Here is a 23,340-nt window from a genome sequence, read left to right as displayed (position 1 = left end):
TCTTTTATGGCCAGAGCATTGAGCATTTCATCATTTGCAGGGAAATGGATGGACCCTGAAAAAAATTATGTTAAGTGAAGTAACTCAGGCTCAGAGAGACAAACAAGACATAATTTCTCTCATGTAGAAGTGAAATCTAAATTATAAACAATTATGAAAACATATACAGGGCCATATGCATATGTACATAAACAAATTAAAGTATGGTATACTCAGGGGAGGATTCCGGTGGTGTAACTCTGAGCAACTAAGGAACAGTTTAACAAAATGAATATGAGGAAGCTGAAACATGTCTAGTCGGGGCTGGGGAGATGACTAGTGGAGGGGGGAAAATGAATGGAGAGAAGAAAAGTGGGCAAATACAGTTATTATATCCCATGAACTTATGTGAAAATGGAACCATGTAGCTTGAGGGTGTGGACAGAGCTAGGAACAATGCGGAGAAAGATGGAAAGGATGACAGTGATCAAGATGCATTGTACTCATAAACTTAACGTTGAATTTTTCCTTCAATCCAACCTGGGACTATCCGACAAGATCCACCAAGGAGGGGAAATGAAAAAGTAAATTGGTAGCTGGACCCTGAAGGTTCACGCCTATAGTCCTAGCTGCTAAGGAGGCTGAGATCCGGGCAGGAAAGCCTGTGAGACTCTTATTTCCAATAAACCACTCAGAAAACCAGAAGTGGCGCCAGTAGCTCAAGTGATAGAGTGCTAGCCTTGAGCTTAAGAGCCCAGGCCCAGAGTTCAAGCCCCAAAACCCACCAAAAAAAAGAACTGGAATAGAATATTAGTTGGCAAATAGAAATAAACATAAACTAATAAACAAGCATGGATAAATTTTATAGGTCATTGTTTGAATAAAAGATAACAGAAAAGACTACATTCTACACAATTACATGTATAGGAAGCTCAAGAACAATCAAACCTAATCAATGTTGATAGATTTCAAACTGTTTTCCTCTGAGAGTAGTGGAGGTATTCAATGGGAAAGGACAGAAGGGGCCTCTCAGTGCTGTCCATATTCTTTCTTGCTCTGGGCTGGGCAATGTGTACATTGGTATCCACATCTTTTAAAAACAATCCTTAAACACTGCTATACTTTATATACTATGCCTCAATGAATACACACACACATACACACACACACACACACACACGCACGCACGCACGCACGCACGCTATTTAGTGACCCTGCTAGTAAAGGGAAAGAATTACATTGCTATCCTCAACCTCAGAAAGCATCCAACAATGGTGAGGCCCAAAAGCAGAAAGGCAGCTTGAGTCTTGGCAGACAAATCAACTCAGTTTTCCTGACATCTGACACATTGCCATCATGGTGACTTTCAGCACCTGTACTGGCAGCCGTGCCAATGCATGGAGAATTCGTCTCAACCAGTACATACTTCCCAGGCACATCACTGCCTGGGAAGAAATCCAGTGAACACATCAGCTGTCTCTCCCACACACCTACCGCCATAACAGCAGAAATCCAGAAATGTAAAGATAGAGACTCTCATCCAACTTGGGCAGGATGCCAGCATTCACTTGTCAACAGAGAACATTGAAGTATGAGACCTTACCTACTGAGATGTTCCAGAAGGATGCAAAGAGGCTTCTAACTATATCAGTAAGCTTTTTTGTTATTCAAATAAGCAAAAGCCTTATCTTCAGCAAGAAGAAAAATGAGACATCATGTCATCTCACAGTTCTCCATTCCTGGCAGGATACAGGCCTGAGCCTGAGGAATGTATTCTTATTATCAGTATACTCCCAACCTACCACACCATTAGCTTTAATCCTTAATGAAAATGCTGAAGAAGTCCAGTTGATACAACTAGTCATGTGTATTCACGAATTTCACAGGGCCACTTGAAGAAAAATGTTTACATACCTACTGTTCTACATCCTAAAAATGTGTCACCCTCAAAAGATTCAGTATAAAGATCTTAACTTTACTCCCTTAGGGTTGACATAACCACATTTGAATCTTCAAATTCAAAACAGTGGAGAATTGATTTGAGGATGGTTTGATATTCTGAAGATACTCTAGCTCCAGACGCAGTGGGCATTATTGCGTATTGTCTTAGTTTGGGTTCAGCCATGCCTTTGTCTATAATTACTCCTCCCCATTGAGGGCCGAATTTAGAAAACACTCCCTCCAGGAAGACTTCCCTTAATCTTCTGCACTTGTCTTATCTTAGAAGTCCACACAGATCTTGCAATTGCCTCCTTGCTAGTCTTTCAACCTTGAGACAAGAAATCAAATGAATTAAAGGCAAGTTATCAGAAGGGGAGCACTTGGCGTAACAGAAAGAGAGAGAGACCCAAAAGGCCACTGTTGTGGGAAACTACAACGCAGTGTTAAGGAGGAAATCTCTAGGAACCAATGTAAAACACTCTCACTCCAGAGTGAGCCCACCCATGGGCAGGGAGCTGGCTTTTCAAACATAAACTCCCATCTGCCATTGCTGGAGGGCTTGCTCCCATTGGATATTCATTCCCCAGTACTTCTGGCCTGCCAAGCAGATGGCAAAGTGGGCTCTTCAACAAAGAAGTGTGGGTGCTGGCATTTGAAGTCAGGCAGGTGTGCTCTCAGGAGATAAGGGCCAGAGGATATGAAGAAGGTGCCAACCACATCTGCTACAGAAGAATTTGAAACAATTGGCTAAGAATCTCGTGTGCTTGCCTGGTGTATGACTGCACTTTGGAAGTCTATATACAGAAGAAGGAAAGGCCAGACGTCAGCTAAATCTGCACATCTCTGAAATCGATAAGCAGCACATTAAGGCTTAAACATGCAAAATGCAACCCAAATGTTTAATCAGTATCATGGAGCTGAAAGTTGTCATCCAATTTTTACTACCTGGTTTTCCTTTCCAGATGAAAGGAAAAGCTTCCCTAAGCCTTTGCTTATAAAATAAGCTACCAGATGTATACAAAGATACAGAATCCTGCCACATTCAAGGCAGCATGGCCGCAGTGGTTCCAATCTTCATTTCACCAGTGAACTACATATTGCATTTGTGTTTTATTCCATCTCCCTGCCTCAATTCTCCATCCTTCCCAAATCCAGCTGCCATACTATAGGCAGAGGAATTTCCCGAAATACAATTTTAATCATTTCAGCATCCTCCGCCTAAAGCCTGTCTTTGAGGGTCATTTGCCTACACAACAAAAATCTGTCTTCCAAGTTTAGCATGTGAGGCCTTATGAGGTTTGAATCTTTCTTTCCCCTTTAACTTTCTTGTCAGAACTTTCCTCGGATTTCTCACCACTCTGAATTACTCCCATTTTCCCCCTTGCATCTTCGTGGTTCATTTTAGACTTTGCTCATACTGTACCTTCTGCCTTACTTACCCTCCCAACCAGCTCCACACCCCTGGCTACTTCTCTGCCCATGATGAACTCCTTCCCATTCAGAGGCCTGGATTTACAAGTTATTTCCTCCAAGGAGGCTTCCATCAATCCCCTGCACTTCTCTCATTCTAGAAACCCATACAGATTTTGGAATTGCCTCACAGCTAGTCTTTCTCTGGAATTCTCTGTGAGATCAAAGCCCTATCTGTCATATTCATGTGGCTTAAGAGTTAGTTACTAAGGACTTTCATCAACTGGATGAATGACAAGTTGCACTCACCTCACTACTACATTCATGTTTATGAACATATACCTCATCAATATGTGCATGCATGTGTGTGTGCGCGCGCACACACACACACACACACACACACACACATCACAGGCGCCCTGTGCTCCACCATTAGATGACTCCCTGTACCCCACCATTTTCTTTAGCTATTCCTGTCCTAGCAATGTGACACTTCACTTTGTGATTCACCTGTGCTAAGCAATTTGGATAGGCTACCTAAAGTCTCCCCACAAGACTACATTTCTTGAGGGTAAAATTATATCTTAATGTTCTTAATGTCCATGGGCTTTTACATAATGCCCAGATAGTGTAGATACTTAACCCATGTTGACTATTTGGATCAATGCTTCATGGAGTCTATGGCTTTAATTGCTACAATTGGCAATGAGGTACAGAAGACTTTCTCTAATCTTCAAGAAAGCAAAAAAACTCTGCCCTCCCTTGCCCCCATCCAGTATCTGAGACCCAATACAGAATTCATATCTGGGAGCCTGAAATTTCTCATCAGCCAAATAAGCAAGTCACTATCCTCAGGAAAGATACAATCATCCAGAATGACACTTTGGGGCATTAAAATCATCTCTGCTCTTGGCTGGGTGAACCACTTCCACAAGCCCCCCATCAGTGAGACAGCTGAATTGAAGCTACTTGTCGGTGACAGCAGGGCTGCTACGCTGAGGGAAAGTAGATGACATGCTCTGAGGACTCAATGGGTGTTCTCTACCTCTGCAGTCCTGAGCAAAACTGGGCCGCCGGGGAAATGGAATATTGCATAACATCAGGGCTTTATAATGGAAGAGTCTGCAATGGTCAGTGAGAAAGTGGGATTGAAATGGCTAGAACTGAAAAAAAAATTCCAATTCCCTTCCCTTGAAGCCTCTATGATAACAAGATTGTGTCACGGGCAACATTCTAGGTTCCATCAACAGCAGAGGGACTATAAACAAAAGCATTAAAGGCCACTGAGAGACATAAATGGATGAAATCAATGCTCAAGTCCTCTAAGAATCCAGAGGGATGTATTCCACTTTGCCTGTGATAGGCTCATCTTACATTTTCTGTTCCTGTGAAACCGCACAGTGCTCTCTTGCACTCCCAAGAGTGTTCTAGTTAATATTAATATTATAGTCAGACTACCCAATGACAGCTTTAATAGTAGGGACAAAATCCTCAACTAGAGATGACTTTGGATGGTAGTTCCACAGGAGTGTTTATACTAGTCTCCAAATTTCTGTATGTTTTTTTTTTTACTTTTTTCTAAAAAAAATCCAATACACATGAAAAATTCAAGCTGCCCTATAATTAAGCATAGCACATAATTATTTCCATCTTGAATTGCCTACCTACACTGTTTCTCTGCTCTTATTTTTTTTTTAGATTATAGTCTAACAATATCCATTTGTCTAATGAGACCAGCCATTTGTCTGCAGCATGTAAGTGATAGGACCAAATTCAATGTCATCTGTTTGTTTAAGATGTAAATGATATGCATGTAGCTCAGTAGCCTTTGGGTACAAATGAAATATCATTCAATGTCACCAGTGAGAATAGAAATCGGCAAGAAAGAACAAACACTGAAGGTGTGATCAGCACAATTCTGTTGGGCTCCTTCTACTCTGGTGTCTGGGATGCAGGAATCAGACAAAGTCCTTGCCCTCATAAAACACATACTCTAAAGCCAGGCGCTGTTGGCTCACACCTGTAATCCTAACTACTTGAGAGTCTGAAATCTGAGAATTGTGGTTTGAAGCCCGCTGAGGCAGGAAAGCCTGTGAAAGTCTTGTCTCTAATTAAGCACTGAAGCTGTGGCTTAAGTGGTAGAACACTAGCCTTGAGCACAAAAGCCCAGGGACAGCACCCAGGTCCTTAGTTCAAGCCCCAGGACAGACACACACACACACACACACACACACACACACACACACACACACACACACACACGCACACACCATATATTCATTCTAGTGTTCAGTTGCCTTTGGGGAATAATACTATCAAAGTCCTAATACACTAATAAATCCCAGCTGCCAGCCCTTTTGCACTAACACATCTACAAAGTTTTGGTGCTTGTGTGTATGTGTGTGTGGAGGAGGAAGAGGTTACATAGGAAACACAGATGATACAGAGGATACAATTCGGACTGATGAAAATAATCTCTTTTCATATCTGTTTGCTTGGTGTCCACCTGGCTGAGCATGCTCATCACTGACAATGGCCTTTGGCTACTCTGAGATGGCTGTTGTACATATCTGGTATTCATTGGGTGAAAACATGTAGTATAGGTCAGAATATTACCCTAGAAGGCTTTGCCATGTTTAATCCTTTGATTTTGCTATGTCAGTACCAACTCATGCTATGGTTGGACTGTGTTTAAGCCTAATACCAAAAAGCAAATGTATCACTATCTTAAATGTCCAACCCAAAAAGTTGTAGAAATAATTTTTTACTTTGTCAAAGGAATTCCCACTAGGAGACGATTGTCTAGCCTAAGATTGAAATGTGGGCTGATTTATTTACTAAGTTTGTGGCTTGGGATGGTTAATCAAGCTCCTTGAGGCTCGTTTTCCTCATATACAAATTAGTTAGTTTGAGATTAAATGAGGTAATATATGAATCATTCTTTGTACAATGGCCAGTACTTAGTAGGCACTTAATACCTTTCAGATTTCTTCTTTTCCACCCACCATCTTTCCCTGCCTGGTCTGGAATCTTTCAGTTGATGTAAACAGTGATCTATCTAGGGAGCTAGCCAGAAGATCATGGGATCATTTTCAGGCTAGAAGCTTATACTAGAATTAGACTGTCTTAACTTTTAAACACATTCCCAGCTAGTCTCTTAAAATATTTATAGTGATACATGCTACCAACTTCTCTTTCCCCTTAAACTCTTAGTGAAAAAATTCTTACCTTTACATTTCATCAAGTGTACTTTTCAAAAGCAAATGAAGAATATCCATTGTTCTAATAAGAAATAATAGAGAGGAAGCAAGACAAAACAGAGGATAGAAATGGAATATTGTTTGTTCATTTTAGTTTTGCATCTGAAATTTACTGGGTACCAGTAGATATGTGTCAGAGACTATAATGAATAGTTTGTATTCAATTTCTTATTTATTCTCCACAATCCTCATGAGATAGTTGTAATTACTATCCCAACTTGACAGATGAGGATTTCAGTTTTGTACAAGCAGTCCGTCTCTACTAAGGGTGCCCCCAATAGCAGCCCTGCTGGAAGGGTCAGTGCCTTAAGCAAACTGAATCACAAAATGATCCTAGCCTTGATCATCCATTTTGTCAGGCCTCTGAAAAGGAAGGCAGCAGCTGAGATGCTCCTGTGATTTTTTTAAGGGCAGTAGATCTGGTTGAGAACAGAGGAGAAAAATACCATTCCAGGAAGAAAAAAAAATACCCTATCAGTAAAATGCCACTTCAAGTACTGTACGATTCATGGTCATCATTCATGAGAACATGCATGACCCATGTCATTAGATAGAACTTTTTTCTTGGTAATTCTTTCTTCAACCAGTTTTCATTGTTCTCAAGCTTACAGTTGATTAGAAACGTAGCAAGTTCTTTCAAGGGAAAAGCAATGCTGAAGCGCTCATCGGATGGGGACATTTATTCTTTTTTAGCTTTAACATTGTCACTAATTATTTGCACTTTCAAATATATCAGGGGCATGGGATGCATAGTATTTTTATTTTCACAAGCAGAAAGTTCAAGGGTGAATTACAGTTGGCAGGTGGGGACACAGACCCACAGCATATGCAACCTTATTTTGCTTGAAGAAAAGAGAATAAAGGACAGCTATGATATTTGTAAGATTTTTCTAGCCTGAAACGGTTCTTAATCCTGCCCCTATACTACCAAACCATCTCGAGAAATCCAAACAAAATGTGGAATACACTTCCTAGGGAAGCTGAGTTTTTGACAAGACACATGGGGGAGAGGAGGAAAAGATGGGGAGGGGGGAGCATGAACATTCAGCTGAAGTTCAGTTAAATGAACCATATAACATGCCACCCGTAAACCACTTTGAATCTATAGAAAAGGCAATTTAAGCCAGGCATTGGTAGCTCACTCCTGTAATCCTAGCTAATCAGCAGGCTGCATTGCAAAGAGTTAAGACTCAGAGTCAGCCCAGGCAGGATGCCTAGCTGAATGCCCATTTCTGTGGGTATCTAGTCTTCTTGGAGCTGTGCTGGGGCTTGAGCTCAATTTGGGTTCTCAGCTTTTTTTTGCCCAAGGCTCATGCTATACCACTTGAGCCACATCTCCACTTAACGGCCTTTTGCTAGTTAATTGCTGATGAGAGTCTCATGGACTCAAGCTTCCAATCATGGTCCTCAGATACCAGGCTCCTGAGGCTCTAGGATTACAGGTATGAGCCACCAGCACCTGACCAAACTGACTACTTTCAACAGAAAGTTTAGCCTTCTCGGTTCTTTAAAATAGCAGGGTTTGAATTCAGCACCATACTTGCTAAGCAGGGTTACTTTTTCTTTCTTAAAAATCCAAGGCTTATTTCCCTCCAGTCTAAGGCTGCTTTGTTTGACAAGTCAAGGTTACAAAGATAAACTGAGCGTGTTGTGGGAATTACAAAGTAGGGTTGTCTTGGCTGCTTTTTATTATTAACACCCAAAATATGAATGTGTACCTCCTGTGAAGTAAGAAGCAAAACAGAAGTGCTTCACTGTCAGACTCAAATGGGCATTGCGGTACTGACAGAGAAGCAGTTTGGCTTGTGTGCCACCAGGCACCCATGGGCAAAGGAAGCCTGTGACTAGAGAGTCACTTCTTTGGCTTCAACCACAACTGAAATCTAGTGTCCTCTGAAAATGTAATATTTCAAAGGCAGAATGATTATTTCTGTTCACTTATTAAGGGATGACTAACTTGCTTTTGGCTGCACTACAAATGAATCACGGTAACAATCCCCAACTTGCAACTTCTGGTGTTCTGATGTAATACATTTCTATTAAAAGAAGAGGAAAGAGAGTGGGTGAGAGTGAGATCATGCAAAGACAGAACATAACACCAAAGGAGCGAGCGTAATTTATGAACTGCAGAGACCAGACCCGTCCACTTCAAGGTGTTTCCTTGTGTCCTAGGTAAGGCTATCTTGCCGGTTAGAACCTATCCATTTTTACCATTGTTGAGTACAGACGTAGATCAAGATGTGGGAAGTTGCTTGGATTCAGTGAAGAATGTATTTGATATAGGGATGAAAACAAGATATTCCTTGAAAGCATTTTGCTATCATTTTGATTTAGTGTTATTTGGAAGGTAAATGACATTTGGGGGTAAATGATAGAGATTAGAAAGGCAAACCAGCCATCTATTTACATTTTTAAATGTATGCAGATTACTTGGGAGTAACAGCAGAAGTGGGCTGGGAATGTGAGACAGAGAAAGGAAGACAGCTGATAAAAGCGATGTCATCATGCTCACAGAAGGAGATGGGCGCCATCTTGCAGGGACGTAAAGAACCCACATCCTCTCCTCGTCTCCTCTCACAGTTGACATTACTAAGTGACTGCTTGAAGCTGCTTCCAGAGCATGGCAGAACAGCCTTCCTGCCTTCTCCCTTCCCTTTGAAATAAGAAGCAAATTGAAAAGAGCTGAAATAGGTTGTATAAGATCCTGAACCCCACAGGTATTTTTCCTATGTTAATCACCAGGAGCAGATACTTCCTTCCGGATCCCTTCTGTACTTTCTTCTACAAGGTGTCCCTGCTGTCTTCTGAGGAAGATCTGTGTGTGCCAAGGAGAGACAGAGGAGGAAATGAGACTTTGGCCTGTCGTGACCGGTAGCCTGTATTGGCTTTATCCCAGGCTGGGGTGGAAAGGGATTAGAAGAGCCAATGCTTCCCCAGAACGGGAAATCAGCAAAGGGAATCCTTTATTTTATTCATTTTGTTTTTTAGTGAGTATATTTTCTTTACCCTGTTTTCTTTTGGAGTTTCATCTACTATCAGATCTATCATTGCCCCCAAAAGAATTTCAATGTGTAGGTACAGCATACCACAGGCAGCTGTAATAAATCTCAAATTGATATTTATGAAGTTCACTTCCTTTCGTACATGATTTTTTTCTCTATTAGCATATACTAATTGTACAAAGGGGTTTAATTGTGCTATTTCCACACATACATATAATGTACTTTGACCAAATTCACCCCCCTTTATTACTCTTTAAATAATACTCATCTTAAAATTATGTAGTGAAAGCTGGGCACCAGTGACTCACACCTGTAATCCTAGCTACTCAGGAAACTGAGATCTGAGGATAGAAGTGCAAAGCCAGTCCAGGTAGGAAAGTCTGTGAGAATCTTATCTCCAAAAGCTGAGGCTGAAGTAGTAGAATGTGAGCAAAAAAGCTCAGGGACAGTGCCCAGGTCCTGAGTTCAAGCCCCAAGACCAGCGCGTGTGCACGCACGCATGCACACACACACACACACACACACACACACACACACAAATACATAGTGAAATAGAAGGGTCTATCCTTAAACATTAGCTAGACCAACACCATTTTCTTAACTGAGACCTGAAGTCTGAAGTCTGACACCTGAAGGAGTGGACCTGATTTATAATCCTCCATCTGCCCTTTACTTATGGGGTGGTCTTAGATGGGTTACTGAAATTCTTTTAGCCTCAATTTTTCCAGCTGTAAAGTGGAGATGATTTAATAATTTCTATAGGGTATTTATATTGAATAAGTTCTTAACTATATGGAATTTATTTAGTAGACTAGTCCCTATTAGTATTAGCATTCTTAACTTGATTAGTGCTGGACAAAAATGCTAACAATTTATATGGTCTGTTCAAAGCCTTAATACTCAGTTTTGGTCTCTAACAACAAATCAGTAATCAAAGTATTATGATTGCGATTAACATTGGATTAGTCTTTACCAGGATTTAGCACTAGGTGCTGGTATGTTTACTGTGAGAATCTACTGATAGTTTGTACCATTGTAACTCATGGGATTTTCCATGCATAAGTGCCAGCATACTAAATCCAGTGAAATTATTGTTGTTGGCAACATAGTCTATTTAATGAACACTTGTTGGATGTATGTTGAGTGAATAATCTAGAATATATACACTGTTATACAAACAAGAATTATATGTTGATTCACATGACAGATTGAGACTTTATTAAAGGCCAGAACTATTACTTTGTGTCATTTTTGAGAATCTCAGAAAATTTACCTAACTTAATTAGAATTAGTGTGGCCTACTGTGTACATTTTATGGTTTAGCTAAATGTAACTTTGGTTTCTGGGTTCCTTTTTCCCCTGTGAATATACCCAGTATCATGGTTTAGAATATCTACTGCTTCTTTTTCCTTGATTGGAGGGTCCTATAGAAGATTAAATCAGGGCATTGTAATGACATGTACAGATAGGTGTCAGAGTATTATAGTACAGGGTCTGGACCACGTCTGTATAGATGTCCAAAAATGGATTGTGTGTGTACTTGATACACAGAAATGAGGACCAATGATCAGAACTGAGTTATTTCAGAAGTCACAAAAAGATGTCTCATTTGCCATGCCTTATTTAACCTCTCACCTCTTATCCTACAGTAGGATCCCACAGACTTCCCCTGCCACCCCCCCCACCACCACAATGCTTTGTCATTTTATCACCATGCCACACAGAAACAAGAGTGACATTTGTTCTACCCACCACTCCATCAGAACTGCAAAGCAGCTATCTCTCACTGCAGCCTTGGTACTCAAAGTAGTTAAGGAATATTCCCTCTAAAACTTCAGTAAGCATCTCATTTTCCAAGACTCCCTCCTATTGTCTGACAGTACAGAGGTTAATATGGTATCCACTTTCTTCAGTGGATGTGCCAAAGAATCATAGCATGTCACTACATAGTTTACACCTCCCCACCCAGCAGCGTATGGTCGCCTTAGAGAATGGATGGAAAATATCCCCTTGCTATAATTGGGTGCAGCCCTGTGGCTTAACACCATCTTATTTGGCAATCCTTTTCTCTTGACATATTTAGTAATCACTCTAAGGGAGATTTATTATACCTCTTAAGGGAACAAACAATGCACTAAATATTACACATATGCATGTTTTCAATACCACTCCTTTTCTAGTCTATTCTGAATCTTTTCCCCAGAATCTTTCTTTCAACTCTTATCAACATTCTGTTGTTTTCATTTCCTCTTTATTCTCCCATCTTCCAAAATAACCTTTTAATCTTGAAATTTTCTGTATTTAGGGATTATTATAATCCAAATTTGTTGACATGGTTGAAGAATGAATGGAAAAATACTTTCACAACTTTACCATTGAAAGACACTTTGGTGACTTTTAATCTCAAATCACCAGAACAAATATTTAGCATATGGTTATAGTTGAGAACATAGCTTCCTAGGTAACTTTGGGGGAGAGATAGAGATTGGAGAGTGAGAGCGAGGGGGGAGGAAGAAAGGAGAGGAGAGATCAAAATATTTTAGTTGAATATAATAAAGTGTTTTTTATGTTTTTTATTGTAAAAATACTGTACAGAGGGGTTACAGTTACATGAGTAAGGTAATGAGTACATTTCTTATCGAGCATTGCTACCTCCTCCTTTGTTTTTCCCCTACCATCCCTTCCCTCCCCACATCCCTAACTTCCCCCTCCCCTCCCCCAGTTGTAAAGTTCGTTTTCTACATAGTATCTTGCACATCTCATTGTTACAATGGGTCAACCAGTATCCTTGTTTCAGCATTTTGTTATTTCCCTTCACCTCCCCAAATTAGAAAAATGTATATACAAGATGCAGGGCACCAGAATCAATACAGTGACAACAGGATTATACTGTGGGGGAAGAACAAACAAGAGAAACAAAAAAAAAGCACATTGTACATTTTAGATAATTAAAAACGATATCAAGAAAGAAAATGCAAGTTGTGTCCCTATCTTGGAGTCCATTTCACTTAACATCATCTTATCTGGTCATATGGACATAGCTTTTGACCTTTTCTGCTTGTCCTAGACTTATACTAGTTATTGCAAATAAGGGAAACCATGGAACCTGTAAGTGAAGTAAGCCAGGCCCAAAGAAATAAAGTGTTTTCTGACCTTGAGGGTTGGCGCTCATGAAGAGATGTGGGAAAAAGGAACGCTGAGAGTTAGGATCATCAACTCAGATACTAGTTCAAATAAGTGACTATGACAGCTGGTGCCCCTCAGAGTTTTCCAAAAAAAGCATAATCCCACTTACTCAGACACGTGCACAACCAAATACCTTAACAAATAATCCATGTAGAATAGATTTGAGAGAAAATGTATGAATCATGGAGATTTTCATGGGAGCATCCACTCGGTGCCAGGCACTTGTTTATTTAACACTTAAGAACATGCCTACAACTGGCTGCATTTTTGCAGATAAAGGCAAAGCCACTATGAGGAAAACTAGTGGCCATTACAGACCTGTGTAATAGGTGATGGCATTGCAAAAGACAGCAATTAGCCCTACCACCTCTATTTGCATGGCCTCCACAGCCTTAGTTCTCTCATCTGTAAAGTGAATTGTTGAGAGGATTTAAAGTGTGAAGAACTAAGAAATAATCTTATAAATGGACAAACAAGTCGTTTAAGGATTCAGGTGGACCTGTTGCAACAATGAGAAGTACAAAATATCATGTCAAAAACGAGCTTTACAATGTCGGTGTGGGGGGGGGGGAGGGGGGGAAGGATTGGGTGGGGGGAGGGGGGAGGCTGGGAAGGGAGGTGAAGGGTAAACAAAGGAGGAGGCTGCAATGCTTGGTAAGAAATGTATGCATTATCCTGCCCATGTAATTGTAACCCCTCTGTACAGTACGTTCTCAAATAAAATTAAATTAAATTAAAAAAAAAAAGAAAAAAAAAAGTGTGAAGAACTTCAGTTTCCTTAAGTCCCTCCCCCCCTCCCCATTTCCTCATCTGAGACAGGCAATTGTATATACCCCTACATATCTTGTACTCAAGTACTTTGATTTTTTTTTCAAGGGTGTTATGGTAAAAAACACAAAGAATTAGTTACTGGCAAGAACCCACCTGCAACTTCCAGCATTGCCAACCTAGAGGTGTATGGTGAAAAGTTAAGGCCCAGTCTAGAACCAAACTGACTGTGTAGCCCAGCTTTGCCTTGTACTCTGCCTGTGAGCTTGGGCAAATGACTTAGCTTCTCTGTCTCAATTTCCTTAGCTGTGCGGTGCAGCTAATTCTCATACGTGCTTTGTACTTTCTTGAACGTATTAGGTGAGCTAATCTGTCTAAAAGGGCCTAGAACTATGCCTGACATGGAGTAGCAGTTGTTAAGTTAGTGCTTGTATTACAATGTGCACTTTCGCATCAGGCGTACAGCTTCTGGGTGTAGCAAATACTACACGGGGCAAGTATGTAAAATAAATCTTCCTGTGCTCCTTTAACATGATTTCTTGTATTCAAGCCAAGCTCTTACATTTACAGCTCTCTTCCCATAGATGCAGACCAAGAATGCCAGCAAAATCAAAGACTATCAAAATGAACCTCTTATCTCTTAGGGTCTAGAGTAGTTGGGTGAAGAGATTATTTTGCAGCAAAGGACTGGTCTGCCCAGGACTCTGAATTCCCAGTTACACCTTCATTCACTTTTTACATCATCTTTTCAAGACCACTAGGTAAGATTTGCAAAGATAAATGAATTTGATCACAAATAAAGAATATGTAAAACAATGATGGTGCTTTTCATGGTAGCACTTCTCAAAGATTCAGTCTCCGAACCCTGTGAAAACCCAGCTTCCTAGGTGCTAGCCCAGAGATTCTGGTTTGCCAACTCTAGACAATTTCATTTCTTATAAGCACTAGTGAGTGGTTGGGCTAATGTTGCCTGTCCGGCCACAAATGATGGAGACCACTGGTCAGATGCATGTTTTGCATCTTTGTTTCTAACTTAAGGTTATACTTTCTTACTTAAACGGTGGCTTAGAGATGAATGATTCTCCTTGGCAAGAAAGACAGAGAGAATAGTGTGTGTGTGTGTGTGTGTGTGTGTGTCTGTGTGTGTGCACGCATGCGCACACACGCGCACGTGCATGCATGTGTGTGTGCCAGTCCTAGGTCTTGAACTCAGGGCCTGGGTGTTGTAACTGAGCTTTTGTGCTTCCGGATAGCAGTCTACCACTTTGAGCCACAGCGTATTTTGGTAGTTAATTGGAGATAAGAATCTCATGGACTTTCTTGACCAGGCTGGCTTTGAACCATGAAACTCAGATCTCAGCTTCCTGAGTAACTAGGATTATAGGCATGAACCACTGATGTCTGATAAGAGTATTATTTGAGCATGGATATAATGCCACTTATTCACATTTAACTTTTTGTAATAAATACTGTCTGTCTCTGTCTTTTATTTTTGTCCCCATAGTTGCATACCGCTGTGACCAAGATCCAGGTGCCAAGGCCTGGTTTTAATTACACGTTTGCGCACATATGTATCCTGAATAATGATAAGACTTGCATCGTGGATGACATAGTACACGTCCTGGAAGAACTAAAGAATGCCCGGGCCACCAATCGGACCAATTTTGCTATCACGTACCCGATCACTCACTTAAAGGATGGGAGGGCTGTGTACAACGGGCACCAGCTTGGGGGTGTCACCGTACACAGCAAGGATCGGGTGAAATCGGCGGAGGCTATTCAGCTCACCTACTACCTGCAGTCAATCAACAGTCTCAATGACATGGTGGCTGAGAGGTGGGAGTCCAGTTTCTGTGACACTGTCAGACTGTTCCAGAAATCCAACAGCAAAGTCAAAATGTACCCGTACACATCCTCGTCACTGAGGGAAGATTTCCAGAAGACTAGCCGTGTGTCGGAACGTTACCTGGTCACCAGCCTGATCCTGGTGATCACCATGGCCATCCTTTGCTGCTCCATGCAGGACTGTGTCCGCAGCAAACCCTGGCTAGGCCTGCTTGGCTTGGTGACCATAAGCCTGGCCACACTCACTGCAGCTGGAATCATCAATCTTACTGGTGGCAAATACAATTCCACCTTCCTGGGAGTCCCTTTCGTCATGCTAGGTAATTATTGCCCTTCAGTTGTCTGTTTTTAATCCTCTTGATGGTGATGACTGGGTTCCTTCATGTCCAGGGATAGTCATTTAATAATTCTATCTCATTTGTAGTGTCTTCATTTTACCCAGAAGTCCTGAGGGCCAGTTCTATAAAGTACTGGTTATCGGCAAGCAGCAACTTAATCTGATACATATGCCAGGAATCCGAAGACCTGGACTCCCATCTCTACTTCTCCATTAAGCAACTATATGGTATTTAGCAGCTAATGATTTCCTAGGTGCCTCGGTGTCTTAGGTTGGGTTTCTCCAGAAGCAGGTCTTGAAATCAGGATGCAGTGGGAAGGGAGGCACGGGAGACGCTTGGAAGAACTGGCCAAAGACACCATAGACAGGCTCTTTCTGAAGGATGAGGAAGCCAAGATATTTACCCTGAAACCCTGTGGGGGAGTCACTGGGGATTGCTTCTTGGGATAGTTGACTCCTCACCACTGCTCAGAGAAGACAGAGTACACTCTTGTAAGCCAGATAAAGCCCTCTGGTGACTTTGTGGTAGGAAGCCTTCAGTGAGTTCTAGAGTGGTGTATGAGGGCTGTGAGTTAGGTACTGTTAGAGCCTACTTCCTCTCCCTTTTCCAGCTTATAGGTTTGTGTGAGCATCATGAGAAAGGGCATGATCAATGCAAGAGAACCTTGAAGGTGGCATGTGAGACATGATTCGAAGAAGGTATTTCTTTTCATTTTCTTGGTATGAACGAAGGAGAATGGTTTTACAGTTGTGGTAAGTTTGTTTCTAGTGTTAGCACAGAGTGGGGGGTTACAGGAATTCCTTAATAGAGACAAGAGTCAAAACAAAGCCGCAGCGGTCACCAGTTTCCTCTGTCTATTCATTATCAAAGACAGTATGTCCAGCCTGCCTGATGGGAAAGGAGCCAAAGATTCAAGCAGTTAATTTGATCTCATTCTGTGGTAAATTCTCATCCATTTCTTTAGCAAAATTCCAATGTCATTTGGAATCAGATATTAACATGAGAAATGAACTGACCTTTTACTGTTATTGTTGTTGTTGCTGACTGGGAAATAATCATAATTGAATTCATCAGTCTACCTATGTCCTGTTTTAGAGTAGAAGAAAAGAAAAAAAAGAAGAAGAAGAAAGTAGAGAAAAGAAAACAGAATCCTCAGGAACAATCAGTTGCATTATGGTTAAATGATAAACTGTGCTGGGGATGTAAGGCCGCAGAATTACATTCTGCTTAGTGCTCCATGGCCTATGGGAATTGAGACCTAGTCAGTAAGCATAAACTAGTAGCTTTTGTGAAAAGTGAGGCACTGTGGAGTAACTAAGAAGTCTGAGAATTTACTAGATCAGTTCACTTGTCACTACTTAAAACAACATATCATCTGTTTTCCTTCTTCTTGAGCTCAGTCTGTTAGGAAGACACCATAATTTATTTGTTTAAAATAATCCTAGGGCTGGGAAGATGGCTCAGTGGTAGAGTGCTTGCCTCACGTGCATGAGGCCCTGGGTTGGATTCCTCAGCACCACAGAAGCAGAAAAGGCCAGAGTGGCACTATGGCTCAAGTGGTAGAGTACTCGCATTGAGCTGAAAAGCTGAGGGACAGCACCCAGACCTAGAGTTCAAGCGCCATGACCGACAAAAAAATAAACAAATAAAAATAAAATAATAAAATAATCCTAAAACTGACAGGTGCCGGTGGCACACGCCTGTAACCCTAGCTACTGAGGAGGCTGAGATCTGAGGATCATGACTCAAAGCCAGCCCAAGCAGGAAAGTCCATGAGATGCTTATCTCCAGGAAACTACCAGAAAAGCTGGAAGTAGAGCTGTGATTCAAGTAGTGGAGTGTTAGCCTTGAGTAAAACAAGCTCAGGGATATCACCCAGGCCCTGAGTTCAAGCCCCAGGACTGGCAAAAATTATCCTAAAACCATGTGGGTCACTCATGGGATACAGGGTGGTTCCTTGAAGAGTAAGGAGCTTGTGCAGAAACTTAAGAGTCAGGTTTTAAGTTAAGATATTTTCTGGTGATACAAAGGACCAGATGGGAACCAATGCAACAGCAACATGCACAAGACAATATGTTGCAAATGATCTGTACAACTTGAGGGGGCAGTTAGGGGAAGGAGAAGTAGGATAAAAATGATGGAAGGGGTAACAAGTTTGACAAGAAATTACTTACTACCTTACTTAGGTAAATGTAACCCCTCTATACATCCCCTTGACAATAAAAAAAAAAAAGAATAAGGAAAAGTGTCTGTCAAAAACTCAGAAAAAAAAAGACATTTTCCTCATGATTAGTCTCATGTTTGATTATCTGGGAGAAATTTTTTTTGGCTTTTCCTTTTCAAAATAGTGGGGTTTTTTATGTTGCCTTTGTAGGAAGATGAAAACAAGAATAAGAAAAAGTTCTTAGGAGGAGGGACAACAGATAGAGGCACTAGAAACAGTACTGTCAGTGATGGCTTTATAACAGTCCAGGTTGTTATCAGTGAGCACCAGGTTACACTATTTAAACTGTCCCAAAATTAACTGTTCTAAATAAAATAAATTGCAATATGTAAAGCTTCTTAAATAGCAATACACAAAACTTGAACTTCACTAAGGAAAATAAAACTAAAATATTTAAAATTTTTCCTTAATAAAACTACAACACTTATACTTTGTGTGTGTGTGTCCTAAGACTTGAACTCAGAGCCTGGGTGCTGTCACTGAGGGTTTTTCCCACTCAAGGCTAGTGCTCTACCACTGGAGCCACAGCTCCACCTCTGAATTTCTGCTAGTTAATTGGAGATAAAGAGTCCCATGGACTTTCCTGCCCAGGCTGGCTTTGAACTGGAATCCTCAGATCTCAGCCTCCTAAGTAGCTATGATTATAGGCATAAGCCAGCAGCACCTGACTAATACTTCATACTTCTTAAGACTTCTCTTTGTACTTTGTAGAGAAGTTTTAAATGTTGTAAGTAAAATTCAACCCCCAAAGTATGACTGACTGTATCAGTGCAGGGAAAGAGAAAGGGAACCGGTAGGATGGAATGATGATGTTAGCAGAAGAATGTCTTAAAACCATAAATCCAGAAAGAGGAGGTAGTTCCATAACTCCACAGAGACCAAGTATCACTGAGCATGACGTCAGAGTTCGATGCAGACAAATCAGGCATTTGCTGTGAAAGAGAACAGGCACTGTAGGTGCCCAATACTCCCTTGTTTGCAATTTGTGAGGAATACTACATGCATCGATTGGATGGCAGTTTTCCCTGCTGACAATCAGTGTGCAACCTTTCTGTACATTTTCAGCCCAAAGTGTTCTCAAATTACTTAGTCACAACATGAAAGGGAGCTACGCATATTAGAAGCTAAGGTCCATTTGCAATAAATACTTTTCACAATGTAATGGATGGTTAATATGCTCATAAAACCAACCATGCCTGGATTTAGGACGGTTGCTCTTCTGGATTTCTCAAATAAATGCTTCATTCTCAGAGTATGATTGTAAAATGAAATATAAGCAAGATCAGGTTCATAAATGTTGTCTTCCAGGCCTATGTTTAGCCCTGCTTTTCTTGATGACAAACTATTTGAAATGACCAAGAAGAAATGCATTGCTAAGATGTTTACACTATATGTCAGTTAAATTAAATTTGCCTGTAAGTAACAAAATGCTAATGATTTACCTATGCAGATTTAGGGGAAAATTTCTTGATTTAGTATGTTCTATAAATATAGTATCAAATGAAATCAACTATGGATAGCCTCATTTAGAGGAAAAATACCTTAGAAAAAGTCTAGAATGTAGAAGTTCCCTTATCTTATCAACAAGTCTATGTGATAAATATTATAGATTTGAAATTCAGCAATCTAAATATTCTCAGTGTAGCGCTGGTCACGTAAGACAAGGTCTAGTCAAATGCCAAAATGGCAATACACTTAAGAGTGGAAAATTTTAAGACCATGTGTGTCAAGCTGTATTAGCCTAACAAAACTCCAAAAGAGGAAAGAATTTGGATAAACTCTGAGAGTTCGCCATAATGGGAATTTGACTGTGTTTCTAGCCAAGATGATATGTGACATCTCCGGCAATAAGAATATATCCTACACAGATGAATCATTTTGGCAATGATGTAAGCAGAGATACATCATGATTTAGAATGTTTTTAATCAGTGTCGTGTATATTAGACAATCTTCCTTCTGCCAAAACCTCTGTCCAAATGAGTCAGATTAGTTTATTTGGAGCTGAAATTCTAAAAGGTCTGTAGTATTACAAGTGCTCATTGACATTTTCAGTTACTATAATTTAGAGAAGAAGATTGTTTTCCCCCTGTACCCCTTCTTTCCAAACTATATTGATATCAGCTAGTGAGGTACCAGAATTGCCATTTGTAAGCATCATTGTTATCTGTTTGAGAGTTTCCTCTCTGGGATGAGGATTTATACTACTGTTCTCCAGTTGGGTATGATTTAAGATATTGGCACAGATTTTGTATGTGCAGCTCTCCTTACAGGCTTAATATTTCCACAGCTTTGTTGATCATACATAAATCAAGAAAGGAATGGAATATTGGAGAATATACAAGGAACAGAAGAGAAGTTTTCTTCCTTGTGCATACGGGGAGTTTCTTGCTTCCTGTACATTCTGAGCACAAAAAGAGGAAACTGAAAGTTGTGGTGAAGGATAGTTTAGGTATTGCTTTCTATTTGGCTAACTGGTAAGGGTCGCTTTGCCTTTTTTCAAGATACCTGAGCCCTGGAACTTAGACGAAATGGAAAATACTCGACAAGTGCTATTTCCAATATTTGTAAAGTTTGAGGAGGTAAAATGTCAAATCCAGGAAACCCTCTTCCTTCTGCAGGAAGGGATATACCCAGTTGATCCAGACTCAAGATGGACAGAAGGGAATTAAGTGCCAGGAAGGGAATAATAGCAGAGCAGTTTGGCTTCTTTCTGCTATATAATCTAAGAGTGTGTATTTTTAGCAGAAACCAGATTTAGTTCTCCAAAAATTTATTCTCCTATAATGCCACTTGAAATATGATATAGTAATCTGAAACTCATCTAAATGTGCACTGTATTGTACAAGAAGTTGCAACTCTTAACTGCTTTCCCTTTAACAAATCTAAAAGGTTCTGTGTTCTGATTATATTCACAAAGTCATGAGAAAAATGGGGGGAAAGGCAGCTAGATAATAATAAAGTTTAAATCATATATTGTCGACTACTTTTCACCTAGAAAATTGGTACCAATTGTCTACGGCCATACCACCCTGAACGCGCCCGATCTCGTCTGATCTCGGAAGCTAAGCAGGATCGGGCCTGGTTAGTACTTGGATGGGAAAATTAGTACCAATATCCAATCATTTTCAAACAACAAAAATGGTAAATTCATATGGTCCAACCTAACATGTTACTGCAGAAATCCATTATTTGCAGCAAATGCATGAACAAAATAGGAGCATATTAGAGTACCGTGGAAAAAATTTTGACTTCTATGTACAATAAGTTCAGTAGTTTCTAGGAAAATGTTTGTAGCAGTTTTGTTGTTCACATTTCTGTGTACATCTTGTTTAAAACAAGTGAGTCATTCCACATAATATTTTCAAAATTTGTTTCCTACTTTTTGGTAATAGCCTATAGTCATATGGGAGTAATTTACAAAGAGATCATGTAATCTAGTTTTGTGATTTGTTCTCATCATTTTATTCTTGTGCTCCACCAATCATATTATGGAGCAAGAGGACAGAAATAAATAGCTTTGTGAAACAGAACAAACAAAGCAGTATTTTTTGTTCTAGTCCTCATTATAAGCTAAGACAAGTCCAGGACAAGGACATAGGCCTGAGTCTGTAAAACTCAATCCTGTAGAGGAATGCAGGGGGCTTTGTTTTTAACTCAGGTCTCAGGTATCTCTGAGTGGTCTTGCCCAGAGAGTAGGGAATTAGCAAAACCACGAAGGTCAAGCAACCAGAGGCAACCAGAGGCAACCCTGGCAACACTGAGCTAGGAAAACACCTGGTATCTACATTAGGACGGCAAGCTCAGAACGTCAGAACTGGGTGATTTTGACCCAATGAGTCCATGAGGAGCTCACAGCCCAAGCAGATCCATAGTTATTGTCACAGAAATCCTGCTTTTCATCTAATCTTTACTACTATACTAGTCAAGAACTAAAATGTAGACACATGGGCCCCAAGAGAAGAATTCTAGCTCCTTCACTGTGTTGATACATTAGCATTGACATTTCTCTGCCTCATCAGTAAAATCAATTCCACATCAGCTTACTATATATGTCATGTGTATGTATATGTGTATAATCTGCATACATACTACACATATTAGCTATATTAGAGATATATGACATATACCTCATGTTATATATTTATATGTATACAATGTGTTCATAACATGATGCAATATATAAATTATTTGACTACTTATATAGAAATACTGTTTTTCTATGTAGTAATATATGCTATACATTCAAGCACTTTATATGTAAATATATAAAACAGATTTTACTAAAAATGCCACATATACATGTTTATATATTATATAAGTCTTCTATATGAAAAGATATCACACAATGGCCATAGTATACATTACATGCTATGCTTATACACAGTCGTTTTATATAGTACCTATATACACTATATCTAAATTATCTATTAAATTTATTTTTACTATCTTTAGTTGTGCAAAGGGACTTCAACATATCAATTTATGAGTACGATGCATCTTGACCAGTGTCACTCCTTCATTATCCATCTCCATCCTCATCTGGCCCAATCCCATCTATCCTCTCAAGTTATCTAGTTCTACTTTCCCATATATACATTTGAATACTATGTCTTCACCCACCATTCCTTTCTCTACTCATCTATTCCCCCTCCCCTTAATTCCTACCACTCAGACAAAACATGATTCAGCCTTCTGGTATTTGTTTTGTTAAAATGTCAGTTAATTGTTCAAAGGAGTTACAGCATGACAGCCTGGGAATCTACCCCTGTATATACCATACTATAGTCAGTTTGTGTATATATGGACATAGCCCTGTTAAATACTTTATCTTTAAACAAGGAAGATCTCTTAGCAAATTCATTTCTTTTTTGTATGTACCACTTAAGCCATAGCTCCAGTTTTTGTGGTAGGTAATTAGAGAGAAAGAGTCTCACAGGCCTTTTTACCCAGGCTTGCTTTGAATGGCCATGCTTAGATCTCAGACGCCTCAGTAGCTAGGATTACAGGCATGAGCCACTGATGCCCAACAACAAATCCATTTCTTGAACTTTCATTTGTAGCTACTATCTATTAAAGGAAAATTATTTCTCAGATTCAAACTTAATGCCATGTTAGAACAACCACAATGTGTCAAGTCTCTAGTAGAAAGACTAACATGCTATACTCCCCCTGATGTGAGCATCTGTCTTTACTTCAGCAGAGAACACCTTTACTCTTACTCTTAACTGTGAGACAAAACAGGCTAGGATAAGCCAAACAATTCAGCTTATAAAGTAAATGTTTATAACTGGCAAAGTGTAAATGTAACCCAATTAATGAACATCTCTCTGAAAATAGATCTTACTCAATCCAGACACATATACACTTTAACTTTCTTCTCAAAAAA

General features: G+C 40.0%; 1 protein-coding gene across 1 annotated transcript in view; it reads left to right on the top strand.

Annotated features, from left to right (window-relative positions):
• The window catches only part of Ptchd1 (patched domain containing 1), a 52,955-nt gene that overhangs the window by 23,214 nt on the left and 6,401 nt on the right, over positions 1-23,340 (top strand). Inside the window, exon 2 of the mRNA XM_042670206.1 lies at positions 15,051-15,711. Coding sequence (XP_042526140.1) covers positions 15,051-15,711 — 661 coding nt within the window. The remainder of the gene's footprint in view (positions 1-15,050; positions 15,712-23,340) is intronic.

The sequence above is a fragment of the Dipodomys spectabilis genome, unplaced genomic scaffold, assembly GCF_019054845.1.
Source record: "Dipodomys spectabilis isolate Male_0828 unplaced genomic scaffold, ASM1905484v1 ptg000526l, whole genome shotgun sequence".
NCBI classification, from domain to species: Eukaryota; Metazoa; Chordata; class Mammalia; order Rodentia; family Heteromyidae; genus Dipodomys; species Dipodomys spectabilis.
Note: the sequence above shows the minus strand (reverse complement) of the source record. Positions and strands in the feature narration are given on the sequence as shown.